Below are 19,704 nucleotides of genomic sequence, written 5' to 3'. Positions count from 1 at the left end.
TTATACTTGAGTGTGGTTCATGGGTAAAAAAAGGTTGGGTACCCCTGTTTTAATGCAACTATATAACAATTAAACATAATTTTAAATGGCCCAATAAGATTGTTTTGCCATCAGTTTGGATATAAGCAGCATCGCTAGCATCGGGTATAAGATACCGATTTATTTTTACAGAGAAAGCAGACAAAATTTTAAGTTTAAAGAGGGCACCATGGGTAATGGCATTGCTGTATTTGGGATCCCATACCTGTAGCAGACCACAAATACAGTTTCAATTACATTTCATTCTCCCTCCCCTTTTTTTAAACTATTTGCAGCTCATTAGGCCTAGTCCCAATGCTATAAACTGTTATAATTACTGGCATTTTTCAGCAACAGCTGAGATGTTTCTGACTCAATCTGACCATACACAAGTCTGCAACGTATTGGCCCTTGTATGGGGCCCCACCGACCAACATCTATCAGGCAGGTTAGCAAATCCCATTGGATTAGGACCACATCAGCTCCTCATCTGACAGGTCTCCATAGGTCACACTGTTGTTCCCTGTTAGTAACTAGGGAAAATCCTGCAACAGGGATCTCTCTATACATTGATCCCAGTTTCACAAAGGGAAATTAAATGCACATAAAAACACAAAAGAGGCCAACAAACCTTCCATATAACCCATGCGCCAAAAAGAAGAGAAGATTATATATAACTAAAAGTTAATTTAAAGGTGACGCTGGTTAACAAGACTTTATGGAACCACTGTCATCATACCTGAAAATCTGCCACAAAACAAAAACCTAACACAAATATTTATTTTTCACATTCCTTGTTACAGTTGACACGCGGCGTTTGAAAGGATAAAGGCTCACTTGTCTAGTTCTGGTCTGGTCCTGACAACAAGGGGGCAATGAATATCAGACACAAACTCTACAGATGTATTATTAGTGGTCCACTGGGATTGACCCATCAGATTATCCTGAAAGTCAACCCATATGTGGTCATCTAAAAAGAAAGATGCAATGAAATGGCTCCTTTTAGCAAAGATAAATGAAGAAATGGAAAGGATTGGAACAAAATTAATAACTATCTTCATATTATCCATTGGACAATTTGTTTCTCCTTAAAAACTGACCAGCTCGTGCCTTTTTGGCTGCTTGAGATGCAGGAATAGTTCAGACACAGATGGTTCAGTAGGCTTCAAACGTTCAGTTTGTGCCTAATTTCCAAGACTGCTTTTCCCAATTGTGTTTAATAGTGGGATAGTCAGACATGAATTAAATGTGATGCAATAAATTAGCTTAATGGCCTGAGAACGTAAAAGCTTCTTAATGTTCTTTCAGGCAGAGAACGCTCTGATTTTCTTTAATAGCAGTTGGAGGAACATCTCCGTCTTTAAACGTTGTGTTAATACATAACATACACAATCATTGCAACGTCATGGATTAATTCTTTACATACAGAATTCCTTACACAGCCCAAAGTAAAATGATATCTGAGGATGTCATGGCCCCAAAGAACCTTTATATTAAGGTAGGACTTTTAACATATGGATCCTCCTAAACACAGCTTTGGTGACACTTTAGGGACACTATGAGGTCAAATCTCTGTTGATACCTGCCTGTTAATCCCATCATTCCAAAACCAAGTGGATTAATATGAAGTTGGTCCTCTCTTTGCTACTATAAGGGCAGAGAAACAAGCTCAGATTCGGGGAGATTAGTCGCCTGGCGACAAATCTCCTCTTCAGTGCAACTAATCTCCCCAAACTTCCTTCCCGCGGGCTAGAATGTAAATCACCGGCGGGATGGCACTCGGGGCGGTTCGTTTTCCAAAGTTTCCTCGTGAAGCAACTTCGGAAAGCAATGCGACTCGAGTGCCATCCCGCTGGCTCATAGCCCATAGGAAGGCCGTACTGGGAGATTAGTCGCCCCGGAGAAGAGATTTTTTAATGAGCGACTAATCTCCCCGAATCCGAGCGTGTCTCTGCCCTTAAGGCTCTACTCTTCTGGGAAAGCTTTTAAGTAGATGTTGGAACATTGTTGGTGGTGTTTCCTTCCATCATTTGGGCACTGATGTAGGGGGAACAGGCCAGATCAGCATTCCAAATATACAAAATATGGTAGTTCAACATCAAATAGTAACTCTCCAGGTAATGGAAGAGGCCCAGGTGCACTGCCCAGAGCGTTCATTAAGGGGAGCAGTTCAAACCAAGGATTTGTATAGCAGGCACTCAAATGAAAGCAATCTTCCACCAGGCAATATATATATAAATAAAATGATTTATTATGTCACATATATAGCCTTACGTGTTTGTGTTACAAACAATTAGTCATAGGCTATGTGACATAAATAATTTTACTTATATTTATTGCCTGGTGGAAGATTGCCTTCATAGGAGTGCCTGCTATACAAATCCTTGGTTTGATTGGCATTCCAATCAATTAAATTGGGGTTCAGTTGGCTTGAGGTCCGGTGTCTGTGCAGTTTCTACAAACGCATTCTGTTTGGACCTTACTTTATGCTGAAACATGAAAGAGCCTTCCCAAAACTGTTGCCACTAAGATGGAATCTCATGATGATGTAGTGGCACCTACCTATGGATTGGGATGGCTTAAAGGGCAAGGAAAGTTAAAATAAAGAAGTAGCTACAAATGTTGTACATTATGTTTTGTGCTTCTGTCCAAGCCCCAGTTAACCACAGCCCTTTAGCAGTAAAGATCTGTATCTCCAAAGATGCCCCAGTAGCTCTCCATCTTCTTTTCTGCTGATTCACTGCACATGCTCTGTGCTGCTGTCACTTACTGAGCTTAGGGACCCACTCACAATATACAGTACACATAGAATAGAAATGTCACAATATAAGGCTGATTAGTAATTAATACAGATATTATTACATGGCAGCACAGAAACCAGTGCAATTAGCATCAGAATTTAATAATCAGCAAACCTGTAGCATCAGCTTATATTACAGCCAGGGAAGCTCATTTTCTGCTGGATAATTAGTGACGAGCCCTAAGCTTAGCTTCTCAACAGCTGCTCAGAGCCCACTGAGCATGTGAGTGTCACAGACACTTTCCAAGATGGTGACCCCCTGTGACAAGTTTGAAGTCCTGGATCATTGCTGCTATTGACAAGCTGAAACTTTAGCCTCGTGCAATAAGTTCACTATACAAAATATGTAATTTTTAGCCACATTCATTTTTAGGGTTTAGTTCTCCTTAAAGAGCCAACTTGAATAATTAGAAGTGATGTTTGGCCATACAGTGTCCATATAATTCCCCACTCTACTAAAAAGCCAAGTAATTAATCAATCTAGACATTCCACAGCAGCAAGGTTTTTATTTACAGTCTTAGCTTACCATTTCTTAGTATACATTGTACAGACTTACACATCAACTTCAGGGAGAAGGCCAATAGAATAGTTTTTTTTAATGAAAAAAAATTGTTCCTTTTTCTATATTACAGCATAAATACCGGTACAATAAAGCTCTATACAATCTGCTCTCTGTAGCTTGCCTTTGTGATTTCATGGTAAAAATATATGTGAATTTTCTTTTTTTTTTTCTTCTTAAAGTTAATGACAAGCACTGGCCTAAAACATTATTTAGAAAAAAAAAAAAAAAACTCGGCCAGAAACCTGTTTGTACATTTCTACAACCCGCTGGGGCTTCTGTGTTTCTTGTGTGCTAATAAATTAAATCTGGGTTAGTTTTTTTTTTTAGTATAGGATGCATATATTACAAAATTTGGCAATTACCTCCCCATTTAGGTGACTTGCTGGTATTAACCCAAGCAAGTTAATATTTTTTTTTTTTGTTGTGTGTGTGTTTTTTTTTTTGTTTTTTTTTTAGAATCAATACAAAAAATAATTCATTGTAAATATATAATATATATTTATACATATTTGGAATATATTTACAGTTATATCCAGCAGCAACAATGCTGTGTATGTGCTCTGGTGAAGGGATTAGAGGTGCTGGAATATATTTTCTCAAAATATTACAAAATTAACAAGAAAGGCAAAATTTAAAAAAACAAAAAAAACGTTTTGCCTTGAGTCCAAGTGAATGATCCCAATGAGACAGAGAAGTATTTGTGAACATCTGAAGTAGTAACAAGTTAAAATCCCAGCTTGGCGCATCCTCCATACTGTCCATGTGCTTTGCTACGCCATCAGCGCTGTTTTACCGCCATTTAATAAATCCCCCCTTGGGGAATTATGAGTTCGACGGAATTGGCAAAACGCTGTTTTTTTTTTTTTTAGCGTGTCCTCTTCAACTGGAATGTCCACATTCCTCTGCGTTCTGCAGAATCTGTCCGCGAGACGTGCAGTCTTTATAGGGGAGCTGCAGAACGCAATAGGCTTCATGTCTTTACAACGCCGTTAACGTGTTGGAACTTGGGAAGGCAGGGGTCATGAGGCATGGGGTCGGGAGAAAACACTGAATCGTCACCGGAGGAGGAGGACGCGGAGCAGGAGGAATCAGGGAAGCTGGGGGAATACTGCTCCAGGGGAGCACTTAAGTCGAGGTATTCCTGGGTAAGACAGAAGACAGAGAGATGATTAGTGACTTATACAGGGAGAAAAACATCACTATCACATTTCCACCCTAAGCTCGCTTTGGATCAGCACTACAATTTCCAACACTTCCCAACAACCAGAACATTCTTATTTTACAACATTGTTTCTTATATACTTAAATGTGCATCCAAACTTCAAAGACATGTCAGCTAGATATGTATTCCACTTATTCTATATGCATGGTAAAGCATCATAGGAGAGACCTCTTTATACCAAAAGAACACTCTATAATGTAAAAAGAGTTGGGGAGCAACACAAACATGAAGAAAATCCCTGCAGATGCCAAATAAGGGCTGTGATTGGCTACTTGGTAGCCCCTATGTGGACTGGCAGCCTACAGGAGGCTCTGTCTACCAGTATATCTGGTTTTTAAGTAATTAAAACTTGCCTCCAAGCCTGGAATTCAAAAATAAGCACCTGCTTTGAGGCCACTGGGAGCAACATCCAAGGAGTTGGTGAGGAACATGTAGCTTGTGAGCCCATGGTTGGAGATCATTGCTTTATAGACTGTACATAGTTACTCTTTTATTCTAAATGATCCACAGGGGGTGGACTAGTACACCAAAACTAGCATAGTGAAATACCCCACTCTTTACTCTTCACAGGAGTGTGATTTTAAGAGTTACTCAACCCCCACCAGCAAACTGAATCTAACTGAGCCTATTGAACACAAAGAGAGCTCAATGGAAGGTCAAGGAGAGCAAAGAAAGAGTGGTACTATTCCCTTGCTCTTCAAAAAGTGCCAGGCTTGTAGCCCTAAAAATTTAAAGTTTTATACAGCCCTTGATCAGTGGTGCCAGATATATGTAACAACACTAACCTCATTGGTTGTGAGTGTGAGAATGCGATCCAGATCTTCCACCAGTTGCTTGAAGGTGGGTCTGTGAGAGGGGATGGCGTGCCAGCAATCCCTCATCATCATGTACCTGCCGAGTAGAAGAGAAAAATGGAATTAAGCCCTTGTGAGCTCTGTAGACAAAAGGCAACACATTGTACAATGACTAGGATGAAATCATTATTTGTATTTGTGAGAATGCTCTACTAATTGGGTGCATAGGTAGTGGCAAGAACACATTCAAAATTCTAGATGGGGTCCTAGAGATGGGGGTCACAGATAAGGGGAGGAAAAAATAAGATTTCAAAACTGAGAGAAGAGTAAATAAAAGCTACTTGAGAAAGGAGTTTATAAGGAGAGTGGAGGGGCTGATGGAGTTACGGCATATCTATCCCTATCATCTCCCAAACAGATTATACTATTGCCAGTTATTCTTTCTCCCATATTGGGGAGTCATGTAATAATAAGTACAAGGTTTGCTTCAGATCCAGTAACCAACTAGTAAATACCAACAAGACCAGTAAATACTGGTTGTATAAAGTTACTAGAACTAAAGGGTGACATGGTGGCTCATTTCTGCGTTGCAGCATTGGGGTCCTGAGTTCAAGTCTAACCTGGACTCTATCTACATGGTAGTATGTTCTCCAAACCCTGACACAATGTGTACTTACAGTTCATTGGTGCAGTTCGCTGGCTTGTCCATCCGGTGTCCCTCTTTCAGCAGCTTAAATAGTTCCTCAACAGGAATTCCGGGGTACGGAGATCCCCCCAGGGTAAATATCTCCCACATTAATACACCAAATGACCACCTGCACAGATAGGTGAAATAACCGTAAAAAAGGGCGGTATATTCTCATATCAATTTCCATCATAGAGTAAAGAATATTAGCATCCCGTTATTTAGCCGATGTAAGCACAGCTTTTTACAGTTCCCCCTAAACGTTACATAGAATCTCAAATGATCCAAGCAAGATGATATCCTGGAACAGTCTATGATGCTTTTTTCCTTCTATTGTTCCCATCACGTAAACAATAGTGCACACTTACACATCACTCTGATGAGTGTAAACCCTGTCGAATAAAGCTTCCGGTGCCATCCATTTGACAGGAAGTCGGCCCTGGGAAAACAAAACATAGCGGATCAATACAGAGGGGGTACAGCCATGGAATGTACAGTAACAATGGTAACATCGGGCACTGGGAGACAAGCATTGGCTCTATGCGCTTCCCATCAGGGTGAGACAGGAAGAGAGAATGGGAGTCGTAGATGAAATTGCAAACCTCAAAGATGCAGAAAGCATCTAGTATCTATACCCACATTTTTGTAACTATGTGATGAGGGAAAAAAGGGAATCTTTACCAATGGTTTGAGCTCAAAGGGGGGCTTGAACTGAAAAAAGTCCAACAACCACTGGCTTTGGTGGTCACATGCTAGCTAGACAATATATTGGCTATCGATTCTTCAACCCTGGCACAATCCATGGAATCAGATCACTACAGGGACATGGGATTCATCTACCGCCAAGTTGGGTGACATAGCCGCACGGGGGAGGGGGGGGATCAACTCTGCTAAAGTTTCAGTAAATTCTGTTTCTTTGGTACGACTGCAACGGACAAGTTGCCAACCAATTCAGAAACAAGAAAACGGGCCAAAAGGGTCAGGTGTGGACACCTTCCAATATTTATACTGTAAGACCCCAGAATGTTCTATCAAGTGGTGAAAGTTCTCCTGTTTGCTCTGTATTATGGCAGAACCGAAAACAACCAGCCCAACCCAAAACCAAGCAGCACTCACATTGGATGTCTTTTTATAATAATCAATGTTATTGACATCTCGCGCCAGACCAAAATCTGCAATCTTCATAACATTGTTTTCAGTGACCAGCACGTTCCTGGCTGCCAAATCCCGGTGTATACACTGAAAGAGATAGAGGCAGGACGATTTTGGTAAATGATTTACTGGACGTATTTTAATTGAATGGATTGACGGGAGTGAAGGGAGATATAATGGGAAACAGTCAGGGTATTTTATTACCTTTTGGGATGCCAGGTATTCCATGCCTCTTGCTATTTGATAAGTGCATGATACCAAGTCTTTGAAGGTCATCTGCTCATCAGGAACCCTAGTGACATCGAATGAGTACTCCATCTCAAGAGGGCGCCGGGCCCTGAGGTACTGACGCAGGTTCCCTTTAGCAGCATATTCAACAATAACATAGAGCGTGCCTAGAAGACAAGTAGAAGCAACATTGTTAGGGATAATAGTTATGGACATTCCATTGTCTAAAGTACAGACCTTTTGTGCCATACACAAGAAACACTGGAATAACTGCTAATCATTATAGTGAAAGAAGGTTCTTCTACATAGGTGCAACTCCTACATGAATTAAGTGATTTATACCACATCATGCTTAGGACCTTTGATAAAAATGGCACCTAAGCCCTAAGAAGGGACCACTTTTACCATAAAATATGAGGCCAGCTTCAGAAGGTGCTACGGTGGTGGAAATTTCATGATAAACAGTGGGTACATTGATAAGAGATGGAACAGCCAGGGATTAAAGTCATGCCTGGCTAAGCAGATCCACTGTTGAACAGAAATAGACATGATCATCAAGTTCTGTAAACTAAGACCTGAACATAGAGAGATATATTGGTAGGGCTGCAGTGCATTAAAGGGCAACTAAAGTCTAAAATAGAATAATGTTAGAAATGCTGTATTATGTATACTAAATATAAACATGAACTTACTGCACCAGCAGCCTAATAAGACAAATGATTTATGCTTTCAAAGTTGGCGCAGGGGGCTGTCATCTTGTAACTTTGTTAGACATTTCTGCAATATCAAGACTCGCACATGCTCAGTGTGGTCTGGGCTTCAGTTGGGAGGTTAAGCTTAGGGATCGTCATAAATTATCAAAACAGCACAAGTCAAATAATATGTGCCATAGAAGCCAATACAGCAAGACTGATTAATAATCATAATATAGAGACTGCACTGCGTCTCTGGATACAAATCTCTACAGGGAATCCAACAATGCTGCTCAAGTTCTGGGAAGTAAGGTGGGGGGGCTCCCCCTGCCATAGGTGGGGGGCTCCCCCTGCCATTTGAAAGTATGATCGTTTACCTGCACAGCAGTTGGGGACCATCTGACAATTCCTATCAACAGCAGTAAAAGAAGGGGGAATTGCACTGCATACAGTCAGGTTTATGATAAAAACTGTAGACATCTTTTAATTAAAGTATATTGGAGATAGGTTTCTTTTTCATTAAAGAAAGTAAAAATGTGATTTTATATTTTTGCCTTTACATGCCCTTTAAGGCAGATTTAGTGTTTCTTTTTAGTTACCTGTACCCAGATCACTTACTCACCTCCCTGTGTGCAGGCTCCTAGCAAGTTGATGATGTTTTTATGCTTCCCGATCATTTTCATCATCTCCATCTCTGACACCAGATCTGCTAGGTCTTTCTCTGTAGCATCATCTAAATACAAACCGTCGGATGTATCAGTACGGTTATCTAATCACCCTCCATGTTACATAGCAGATGGCTAGTGCAGTCGATGCCCAAATGGAATAACAGAATAGCTCCCAGTCTAGATGACCAAAGGGGGGCTCAAGGAGAATGAAGGGTGGGCTAACAGAATGGGAGGCTTTTAAAAGAAAGTGGTTTATATGAAATAAATATTTACAAAGGTTTCAGGAAATGAGATATGACTATAAAAGGGAAAGTATTTTTAGGTACACTTCCTGTCAGTATCTACAGCAGTATCACCACCCATGGGTGCCTACCACATTGCTATCTCCTTGCATGCTGATGTCAGTAATGGTTATACAAGCACATGTTTATCCATAAGCAAGCCATAGCAACCAATTAATCGTTAGCTTTCTTTATTTTCTGGCCTGAAGCTAACTTTTCCTGGGGTACATAGGGTTACTTAGGACATATTAAGAATAGTGACCCATTTCCAGTCTGCTAGCACTTGATAAGCACTGGCACAGGTGTTTGCTGGTTTCAAGCCTAGGAGTGGCTGCTTTGGGTTTTTGGTGCTGTGTCAAAGAATCCCCATGCCATTGCCTTAGTGTTTTGGGAAGCTTGTTTCTTGCTGATGTTTGGGAACCATACAAATGTCAGAAGGTCTGATAGAACATATTTTTAATGATGTAAGTTTAATCGTATATGTGTATCAAGCAAATTTTCTAATGTCTAGGAACCCTCAATATCCAGCTGATGAATCTGAGAGTTAATAAGCTATGAATTTGACAAACCCCCAGCTCTACACTGCCATACTGAAGGCCTTATCAACCAAAAGTATGTGTTCCTGACTGTGAAAGATCACAGTTTCCATATGTCCTGTGAGAAGGGCAAAATAACCAAACTCCTGAGGAGCAAAACATATAAACGTATAACATTAAATTAGGAGAGAACAAACAATCAGGGAGCCTTAAAAATACTACAAGCAGAAACTGAGCACTTTCAGGCCCTATGGTGGAAAAAGACCAGTAGACTCTCCCGGTGTTCTGTCTCTGGAGACACAAGGATAGAGCACAGGGAGAGTGGCAGAAAGATTGCATAAGTCAAAGGAAAGGGATCTGTAAATAACACCCTGCCATAAAACAGGTTTTGTAATCACCAAGAGGGGCAGCTAAGCTGTCACAGCTGTTGATTTATCCTAAAGCCTGAAGGTCAGGAATGTGACCCTGTGCCCCCTGAGAGAAGGGAGGAAACACTCAAGCGTCTTACCTTTCAACATCTTTACTGCCACTGTCACAGACTCCTTGGGACGTTCTTTATCAATCCCAAGCGCCTCGGCCATGACCACTTGCCCAAAGCAACCCTCACCGAGCGGTTTGCCCAGTGTCAGCCTGGGAAAGAAGCACAGGGACATGAGTTAGAGTAGGTAGTTTGGCTGGTTAGTACAAAGTGTGAGTGGCTGCTCCGGAATAAAGAAAACAGCTGGCAACAATCTGTGTTAATGCAGCTGTAAAAGTCCCAGAGAACCCACAGAACCCACACAGGAAAGGAGGAGAGCTTGGATTGTAGGGACATACCCATAATCCTCATATACATTCACTACCCATAATACCTTTCCATTGCTTGGCCCCAGATAGAAGCCAAAGTATTTTGCAAGACTCCGAAATGGGAAACATCAAACACATCTGCAGATTACAGTGTGAGAGTGTTCTTTTATTGTATATAAATCCCCCTCCATATCTATTGGGCATATCGAAATAAGGTGACAGTTAGGAAGGAGTCTTGATGCTGCTATGGAGTTTTCAATACGCATCAAGCCTCTTTGTTGGTGAGGAAATCCATGCTGGTATTTGTAAAGGGGTTATATAAGTAAAAGGGAGCAATGGGAAGGCTGAGACCATAATACCAATTAACCACTAAAACCACAAACTGCACCATTAAAAACGGCTGAGAAATCAGGGAAGACAAAGGAAAGCTGAAACAATACTAGGCAGCATGGAAGGTCAACAGCATGGAAGGTCAAGAGCAAAAAGATGGCATGTAGACATTTCTAAACATACTTGTCTCTTGAGAACTCCCACATGGGGTCATGTGGTAGCTCATATTCAGACACATTCGCTAAGGGCATGGCGTCGGTACTGTTCAGGAGTCGTGTTGTGATCCTCACGAGTGGAGTGGTAGAGTTCATCGATGAGCTGGAATCTGCAGAAACCTAAAGGTACAAGAGAGATGTTCTGTGATATATGCCCTATGCCAACAGCACAGAGTGGGGATCTACAGACAGCTCATACCGGTGCACGGGGGGGGGGGAACCCTAACAGCTGCACTGATTGGCTAACACTGGACACAAAAGGTGCCATATGTCACCTGGTCTTCACTTAAGAAGTTCCATGGTGGAATACACCAACTCTAACACAAATAAAACTCATTACTATGTTCTAAATAAAGAAATGTATAGAACTTAACTAGGGATGCCTTTATTGCAGGATCCCCTAACAAAACAGAATGGCATTTTAGCATTTGGGTACCTTTACCATAAAACAGGGAGAAGCAACCTTCAGTTTGTAACCTTCTCCAGTCTCCATGAATATAAACCGTAGTCATATGTAGAACCCTGACAGAGTTGCTAGTTCTGCAGTCAGGCTTTGCTGCATGTGGTCAGCAGAGACTCATCCTGTACAGATAAGATGCCCAGATTCCATATGTTTGCTGTCTGCTCCAATAACTGTAGCTCTTTGTCTTCCTAACCATGTGCTTCACCCTATCCTTCCACATCTGCTTCCTCACTAATGTTCTCCTATCAGTGGCTGCTTTCTAGGCATATTTCATTCATTGTTTTTCACCTTTTTCTTGAATTGCTGCCTTCTGCCAGCCTGCAGCTTTCTCGTTCCTTCCTAGCCTTCAGCTTTCGCCCGCTTAAACTTGCTTATGCCTCCCTAGCCTTCAGCTCTCTCATCCTTTCCCAGCCATTAGCTTGATCATCTTTTACCAGCCATCAGCAAGCTCATTGTTCCCCCAGCCTCCAGCTCGCTAGTCCTTCCTCAGCCTCTAGCTCTTAGATCCTTCTCAGCCTTCCTTTCTTTTCCAATTATATTTATTGGCATTTGAAAATGCACAGTGACAAATAATAATAAAAGTAAATTAGCATACTTAAGATGCCCAGCCTTCCACATGCTTATTCTTCCCTAGCTTTTAGCTTGCTCAACTTTCCCCCAACTCGCTGATCCTTCCCTAACCTTTAGCTTGTTTATCTTTCTCACAGCCTCCTGCTTGCTCATCCTTCCCCAGCCTCAAGCTCGCTCATTCTTCTCCAGGGCTCCAGCTCGCTGATCCTTCCTAGCCTCTAGCTCACTTGTTCCTTCCCCACCAAACCCTTTACCTTGCTCCTCCTTTCAAAGTCGTCTCCTTCTCTCCAGCCTTCAGTTTTCTTATGCTTCCCCAGTCTTTAGTTTGCTATTTGCTCATCTCTCGACATACAACACAGGAGTTTTTTCCCCATATGAAGCATGCTTGTTGCAATCCCCTACCTGGTTGCGACTAGTTACTTTCTTATCTCTTCCCACCTGTCTCTCCCCTGCCTGACACTTGCTCCTGTCCCCCACTTTCGGTCTCCTGTGCAAGCAAGCAATATTTGGCCTCTCCCGTGCCGGCTGCATGTTTGGCTATATCTTGACTGCTCATCTCGGTTTTTGGAAATTAATCCTAGTTTTGATGCTTTGCGCTAAACCAATGCTGTGTTTCCTAGCTGCTTTGCTAGAAGTACTCTGCATGTCCAATAATCCACGTATATTAGTATCCAGTATATCTTCTCCATTCTAGATTCCAATTACCTGTACCAGTTTTCCTTTAGAAAAAAGTTTTGGGTATTAGGTATCACACACCTAAAAATCAAAAAAATATTAGTGCAAAACCCATCCCTGCGCTCACTCATCAGTAAAACACTTACACTGATCAATAAATAACAACATTGCACTTCCTGTAGGGGAATTCCAGATCCAATCGCTGTAATGGTTATCATAACAGATAATTACACAGGCACAAGTCAATCTACAGAGTCATGCTGGTGTTAACACTAATTATCATATTGACTAATTAAGTGTAAAGGCTTTCCAGAATGCAATAGTGACATCACTCAGCCATGCCTAAAAGTGACATCACTACTGCTGCGCACAGTCTCGCCTTTGTTTTGGAGGCCTGCAAATGAGACCCACATACCTTAACGCCCAACCCACATACCTTAAACTAAGCTACAAACCCCAAAAATCTATATTTGTGCATGGCGGCTGCCGGACGAAGTAAAAGGGTTTTTGAACTCTTTATCTACTTTCTGTTACCTGGCGGTGGAGCGGTATTCGTTTGGTGAGTTTGTGCACCGGAGGCCCGGTGAAGTTCTTTTTCTTCTTGGCTCCTTGCCGCATTCGGCACACCACGCAGACCACTACCATGCAGAAGATTATAAAGATACCAGTGGAGTAGATACCAATCTCCATGTAATAGGGGACGGGGTTGTCTTCCAGTGGATTCACGGGAGCTGGCAGGAGGCAGGGGAAGAGGTGAGGCTTTTATACAAATCTAGAGACAAAAACACACACTCAAGCTCACACTCGCATCCTCTTGGTGCAGTGAGACCAATCAGACAGTGACATTCATCATTACAATGGAAAACCACAGCAGGCAGTTCAGCTTTTGATTGGCTGCTTTGGGTTACTGCAGTAGAACAAGTCAACACCGCATAAAGCCGACCACACATAGATTAATTCCACAGTAGACTAACCATTCAAACTGAGTGCAAGTAGGCCACACATAATCAAGGTCAAACGCCACCCAATCAGGGGACACGTAAAAAAAGTCCAGCTTTTATAATCATTGGTCAACTGGACCTCTAAGCTGAAGCAGACTCACTGGTAGTAGATAACCAAACGGCCATATATTCACAGATTTAGTCAGTCCTTTTTATATAAAATGCAAGACTGGACCATACCAACTATAAGGTGCAAAAAGATGGGGGAAAATTGCCTTAAATGGTTGGTTCACCTTTAAGTTAACTTTAAGTGTGTTATAGAAAGGCAAATTGTAAGCAACTTTTCAATTGGTCTTCATTCTTTTTTTTTTTTTTTTAGTTTTTTATTATTTACCTTCTTCTTCTGACTCTTTTCAGCTGTCAAATGGGGTCTATCTAAAAAAACAATACTCTGTAAGGCTACAATTGTATGGTTAGATCTACTTTTTACAACTCATATTTCTATTCAGGCCTCTCCTATTCATATTCCAGTCTCTTATTCAAATCAATGCATGGTTGCTAGGGTAATTCGGACCACAGCAACCAGATTGCTGAAACTACAAACTGGAGAGCTGCTGAATAAAAAGCTAAATAAAGCCACAGATAAAAAATAAAAAATGAAAACCAACTGCAAATTGTCTCAGCATATAACTCTCTACATCATACTAAAATGTAATTTAAAGGTGAACGGAGTCAGCAAATCCCATGTCTCCTCATAATTTTTATTGGGATGTATTATAAATATATATACACATATACAATTACCGTAATGAAGAGCGTTTTGAAATATGTTGGCACTCTATAAATACATGTTAATAACATTTACATTAACATTAAGTTAACATAACAATTAACTTTTAATGTAATATGTTATTGAAACTATATGTATTCATGGTATATACCAGACACACTTGTACCTTTACACTCACGCACACATCCACGCACATGATCCCCATAGGGGTTACCTTATCATTTCTCCATAGTGTCAGATCAGCAGGAAAGGGAGAGAGAGAGAGAAAGAGAAATCTAGAGACAGAACACCCAGAATGACAGCAGGACAGGCTTATTTTATGGGCTATGTTTTCCTTTAATTTTAAACCCTTTTATTCTCACCGTAGTGCAGACAAGGGGTTAGAATTTGCAAAACATCAAGCCCCGCATTGCATGAAGAACCCATACCATGCGATGCAATCAGTGCAGCATGCTTATGCAGGGATAGAATTTCTACACGGCTCCAAGATTGTCTACGTATTTATAATTTGGACGTCTGTGTATTATTGACATTTCCATTCATGTGCGGGAGCTGCCGTATCAATTGCCTTTGGCTACATTTGTACAGTCAATGAAATCAAGAAGTGGGACATTGGTGATGGGAGATGTTAGCAGATGGGAGTCTAATTGGTGCCGGAGCCATATAGAATTCTATCACAATGTTTATCCCAGCAAGAGGAAAGGTAAAGTCAGAGGCCCCAGAGAAGAAAGTAATACCTGGATGAACCGTCAACCAGGCAGAATGTTGAGAAATCCCAATAGAATTTCCAGCTATACAAGTATATTCCCCAGCATCCTCAAAAGAAACATTCCTGACATACAAGACTTCTATCTCTTCGTCCGTAACGTTAACGCCAGCCGCCTGGAAGAGAAGGGTAGCAAAAAAAAAAAGAAAAGCAAAGAAAACACCGGATGAGAAAAAGAGACACATGGAACAAGCTTGGGAGATGTCTCAAGTCCAGAAGGTCCCTTGGGGACTCTGAAGACCTCCCTTGCTTTTCCACAAAATCTTCAAAAGACCCAGAAAACCAGAAAGTCACCAGAAGAAAAAAAAAAAAAAACACTTTTTTTTTTTTTAAACAAAATCAGTTTGTAAATTTGGTGCAGATGAACCATCACCAGCAATTATCACCAGCTATGCATGCAATTACACAACATGGAAAAGCATTACCCACAAAGCAGGATACTCAGTGTCTAAGAATGGTAAAGTCATATTGGACTATTCTTTGCATTCTTGGGGGGGGGCAGCGAAGGGAATGAAATATGGGCTTCAAAATAATTCTGAAATTCCCCAGTTGGACTTGAACCACAACTCCCATCATCACACTGGGGATGTTGAAAGTTCTAGAATGAAAGCTGTAGGAACTCAGGTTGGGCCTCCCTGGTATGAATACTAAATATAGCATATACGGACCTCATAAAAAGTGTCCCTAGTGTTTGCTCCAAGACTAACCAATATTGACCAATCAGCAAGTAGTAAGGCAGTAGTATCATTAAATGCCACCCAAACTGTGCACCTGTTGCTATATTCCAGGACATTAAAAAGGACAAATAAGTGCGGTCATAGTGGTCATACTGGTGTTTGCATATAGTACTAATAGTAAAGGAGAATATAATACAGAACATCTAACAGGGGACACTGCAACCTTTTCCTATTCTTGGGGGCACCAAGGCTACCTAACCCTTATATTAAGGAAGCACATATTCCAGTGCAAGGGGATATCCAACATCCTTGTGGGTATTTTTTCCATGGCCGTCGTCAACAAACGGCAAAAACACCAATACCAGATTGTTTCACCAAACGCCACCTTCACCGAAGCACCAAGAGCGCGGGGCAGCCCACGTGCAGCGAGAAGGGACGTTACCTTTTTCACGCTCCACCATGAGCCAGGCAGACTTGTTGGCCTCTCCTATATAATTGGAGACCGTACATATATATTCCCCTGCGTCCGCTTCGGTCACATTGTACAGTTTCAGCACTTCAGCACTGGAACTGTTAATTCCCGAGTGCTAAACGCAGGCAGGAGGAGGCAGAGGGAAAGAAACATATAGAAAACGGTCACTGCTGTTTTAGGGGTGAATGGTGCTCATCTGATTCTCCCCCTGACTTAGGGCCCCTTGTGCTGTGCATCATGGGAGACTTGCAGAGGTGTTTAGCCTTAGTTAAATGCACGCTGTGTGTGAAATAGGGATACACCGAATCCATTATTTTGTATTTGGCCGAACCCCGAATCCTTCGCGAAAGATTTCGGCAGAATACCGAACACGAATCCTAATATGCATATGCAAATTAGGGGTGGGAAGGGGAAATATTTTTTACTTCCTTGTTTTGTGACAAAAAGTCAAGTGATTTCCCACCCTGTCCCTAATTTGCATATGCAAATTAGGATTTGATTTGGTTCGGCAGCAGGATTCGGCTGAATCCTGCTAAAAAAGGCCGAATCCCGATTCAGTGCATCCCTAGTATAAAATGTAGGCGACAATGAACACCAGGAATTTAGAAGAGCTAGAGCTCAACAAAGAATTAGGCTAGAGTTAGGGTTCTGTACCACCATACCCTTTAACATTGAAGATCTGTGTCTCTGACTTTGTCCCCCAGTAGCGCCCTATACTTTCTGCTGATTTAAGTCTACTGGTATAGGGCTGCTGAACCTCTGGGCTTTTGTTATACAAAATATTTTTAGGCTTTAGTTTTCCTTTAAATTCCTTTGATCAATATTACAACAAAGGGTTGGTCAACCTGCACCTCCAGCTCTCAGGGGATGCTGGGAGTTGCAGTTGACCATCCCCAGGCTGGACTATTAACCATGGGCATTTCATATTATGTGTAATAATGTAAAAAAAGGCATTGAAAATCATGAATGAGACATAATAGCTGTTATAGAAATACAATTTAAATTAATCCTGACACACACTCGCTGCTGAGCTGCTATGGGATTCTGGAAGTTGTAGTCCCTCAGCAGACAGTGGACCCTGCTTAAAAAGATTAGCCAAATTCCATGTTCGTAAGTCAAAGTACACACACCCGTGTGTACTGACCCATAGAATCCTATTGGTTTAAAATGCCAAAGGGCATCGTACTCATCTCCGCCCTGTATGGGACAGAGCCCTGGTTGGTAGAGTTGAACCATCAGCCTCTATCACTTCCATATAACTGACAAAACCCTCCTCTCCCAGCATGTGACTTACCTTTAACACCTTGAAATAGGGCAACCCATCAACTCCAAAACGGCTTCCATTCTTCTCAATATAACGCACCCAGCGGATGTGGGGCTGGGCATCACTGTACACCTTACAGACAAACTCTGCGTCCCCTCCAACCACGGCAGTGGTGTTTGCCGGAAGCCCGGCCTGCAGTATGGGTCTGTGCGAGGAACGTTCTGGGAGGGGAAAGAAACCACAAAAATTTTGATATTTTATCCTCATCAATATATATTTAAAGCGGACCCATCACCCAAAAAAAATATTCAAAATCCTGTTTTATCACATTAGTCAAGCAAAGTAAACTTTAATTACACTGTATAAATTATTTTAATCTTATTTCGTTCAGTCTGGGAATTCATAATTATAACAAACAGGCAGGAGCCATTTTATGGACACTGTTATTAAGACAAGCCTTGTATCATCTCAGAGTCTTGTTTGTGCACCAGAATTGGGGACCTGATGTCCATCCCCATGCCCTGGCTACACAATTACATGGTGAAGAGAACGGGGGAATGTGGGGAGAGCAGTGAAATGTAGGAAGTGCTGAATGGAAAGTGAAAGTAATGGTCTGCCCCGCCTCTATGCCTAAGACAGAGGAGGGGCAGACAATATTTGATTGACAGCTGAGATTTTTAAATGAGTTTACAACAACTATGAATGCTTTAATAAAAAATAGAAATTGGATTTCATGTTTAATGTGAAAAGGACTTTAATTATACCGCTTTTTGTGTCGGGGTGGCAGGTCTCCTTTAAGGCAGTACTTAATAATTGGTAGAACTAGATGGAAGTCTTTTTTTAACCTCCGCTACTATGTTCTCATGTTGTACATACCATAAGCCATCTCCATATAACAAGGTATCACTGTACGAGTGTGTGCAAGTAGCTGTGTATTTTATATACCCCCACGCCTATACAGACCTCCTATACATTATAAAGTAAATAATGGCGCAGTGGCCAAGTTGGACAGGGAAAATAACTCAGGTCCGCAGGCCCGTAAAGATCCTGGCACCACTCCCTGCAGGAAAACTGGTGCCAAGACGAGAGGGAGGGGGAACGTGTATTTGTAAGTGATGGGGAGGAAGAAGGGGGAGAAAAATCTCAAGCTTCAAATGATACCGCCCGAAGAAGAAAAAAGCAATGTCTGCTCAATTATTCAGGGCAGGGAGAGAATACGGGAAAGGGGGGAGCTGCGCTTGGTGCCCAATATACCCAGTCATTCCGGGATGCCATTTATCTGAAGGGTTTCATGTAAAAACATTATAATAGGAGTAATGTGGTTGAACAGAGATGTCTAGAGTACATCCCTGCTGTTCAACTACATCTCCCAGCATCCCCTGCCGAATAAAGGGCTCATCTGTAAACAGGGCCATTCATTTCCCTGCAGACAGGAAGGCACATATGTGTATATACAAGGGGCCAGGCCAAGACAGTGATGGATGCACTTTGGATTTGAGAGCGGAGAGAATACTGATGTAAAGCTCCTGGAGGGGGGCCAGGGGGGGAGGCATTGGCATTGGGCGCCCGCTTGTCTGTAGCCAGTCCTTTCATGCCGGGTCCCTCCAGCAACTCCAGCAGATCATTCATAGCCAGTGATATTTCTATAGAGCTGCTGCTTGCAACAACATTGGTGATGGGATGAATAGACCAGTGGTGTAACTAGTACAGCAAATTCAATTTAGGGCCCCAAAAATTCGAGCTAAACTCTACCACGTTAGATTGCAGTTGCTCATTAATTAGGACCTTTCTGGGCCCTTTACACTCCTCGGCCCCCCTGCAACCGGTCTGCTTCCTCTGTAGTTACTCCACTGCTCCCACCTCATGGCTTTGATAGCTATTCACAACTCCCTGGCTGAACTATAATTCTCTACATCCCTCTGCAGTCACCGCCTGCCTGACTGATGTTTCCCTACATCCCAGGCTAACTACAACTCCCAGCATTCTTCCCAGGGCCATTTAATTAGGAGAACTAAACCCTAAAAGTGGTAAAAAATGCCATATTTTATATAGTGAACTTATTGCACCAGCCTAAAGTTTCAGCTTGTCAATAACAGCAATGATCCAGGACTTCAAA

The 19,704-nt window shown here is 41.8% G+C and overlaps 1 protein-coding gene across 8 annotated transcripts in view; it reads right to left on the bottom strand.

Moving 5' to 3' along the window:
* Positions 1 to 3,310: 3,310 nt before the first annotated feature.
* Positions 3,311 to 19,704, bottom strand: part of fgfr2.L (fibroblast growth factor receptor 2 L homeolog) — a 72,058-nt gene continuing 55,664 nt past the window's right edge. For 3 of the 8 annotated variants that reach the window (XM_018224415.2, XM_041568448.1, XM_041568447.1), the window contains 12 exons: positions 17,619 to 17,809; positions 16,295 to 16,439; positions 13,207 to 13,409; positions 10,939 to 11,090; positions 10,148 to 10,269; positions 8,777 to 8,887; positions 7,439 to 7,629; positions 7,199 to 7,321; positions 6,451 to 6,521; positions 6,075 to 6,212; positions 5,389 to 5,494; positions 3,311 to 4,522 (listed from right to left, as the gene is read on the bottom strand). In XM_018224415.2, coding sequence (XP_018079904.1) covers positions 4,352 to 4,522; positions 5,389 to 5,494; positions 6,075 to 6,212; positions 6,451 to 6,521; positions 7,199 to 7,321; positions 7,439 to 7,629; positions 8,777 to 8,887; positions 10,148 to 10,269; positions 10,939 to 11,090; positions 13,207 to 13,409; positions 16,295 to 16,439; positions 17,619 to 17,809 — 1,724 coding nt within the window. In that variant the 3' untranslated portion in view covers positions 3,311 to 4,351. 8 annotated transcript variants of the gene reach the window in all.

The sequence above is a fragment of the Xenopus laevis genome, chromosome 7L (assembly GCF_017654675.1).
Source record: "Xenopus laevis strain J_2021 chromosome 7L, Xenopus_laevis_v10.1, whole genome shotgun sequence".
Lineage (NCBI taxonomy): Eukaryota > Metazoa > Chordata > Amphibia > Anura > Pipidae > Xenopus > Xenopus laevis.
This window is presented reverse-complemented; position numbering and strand designations above follow the sequence as displayed.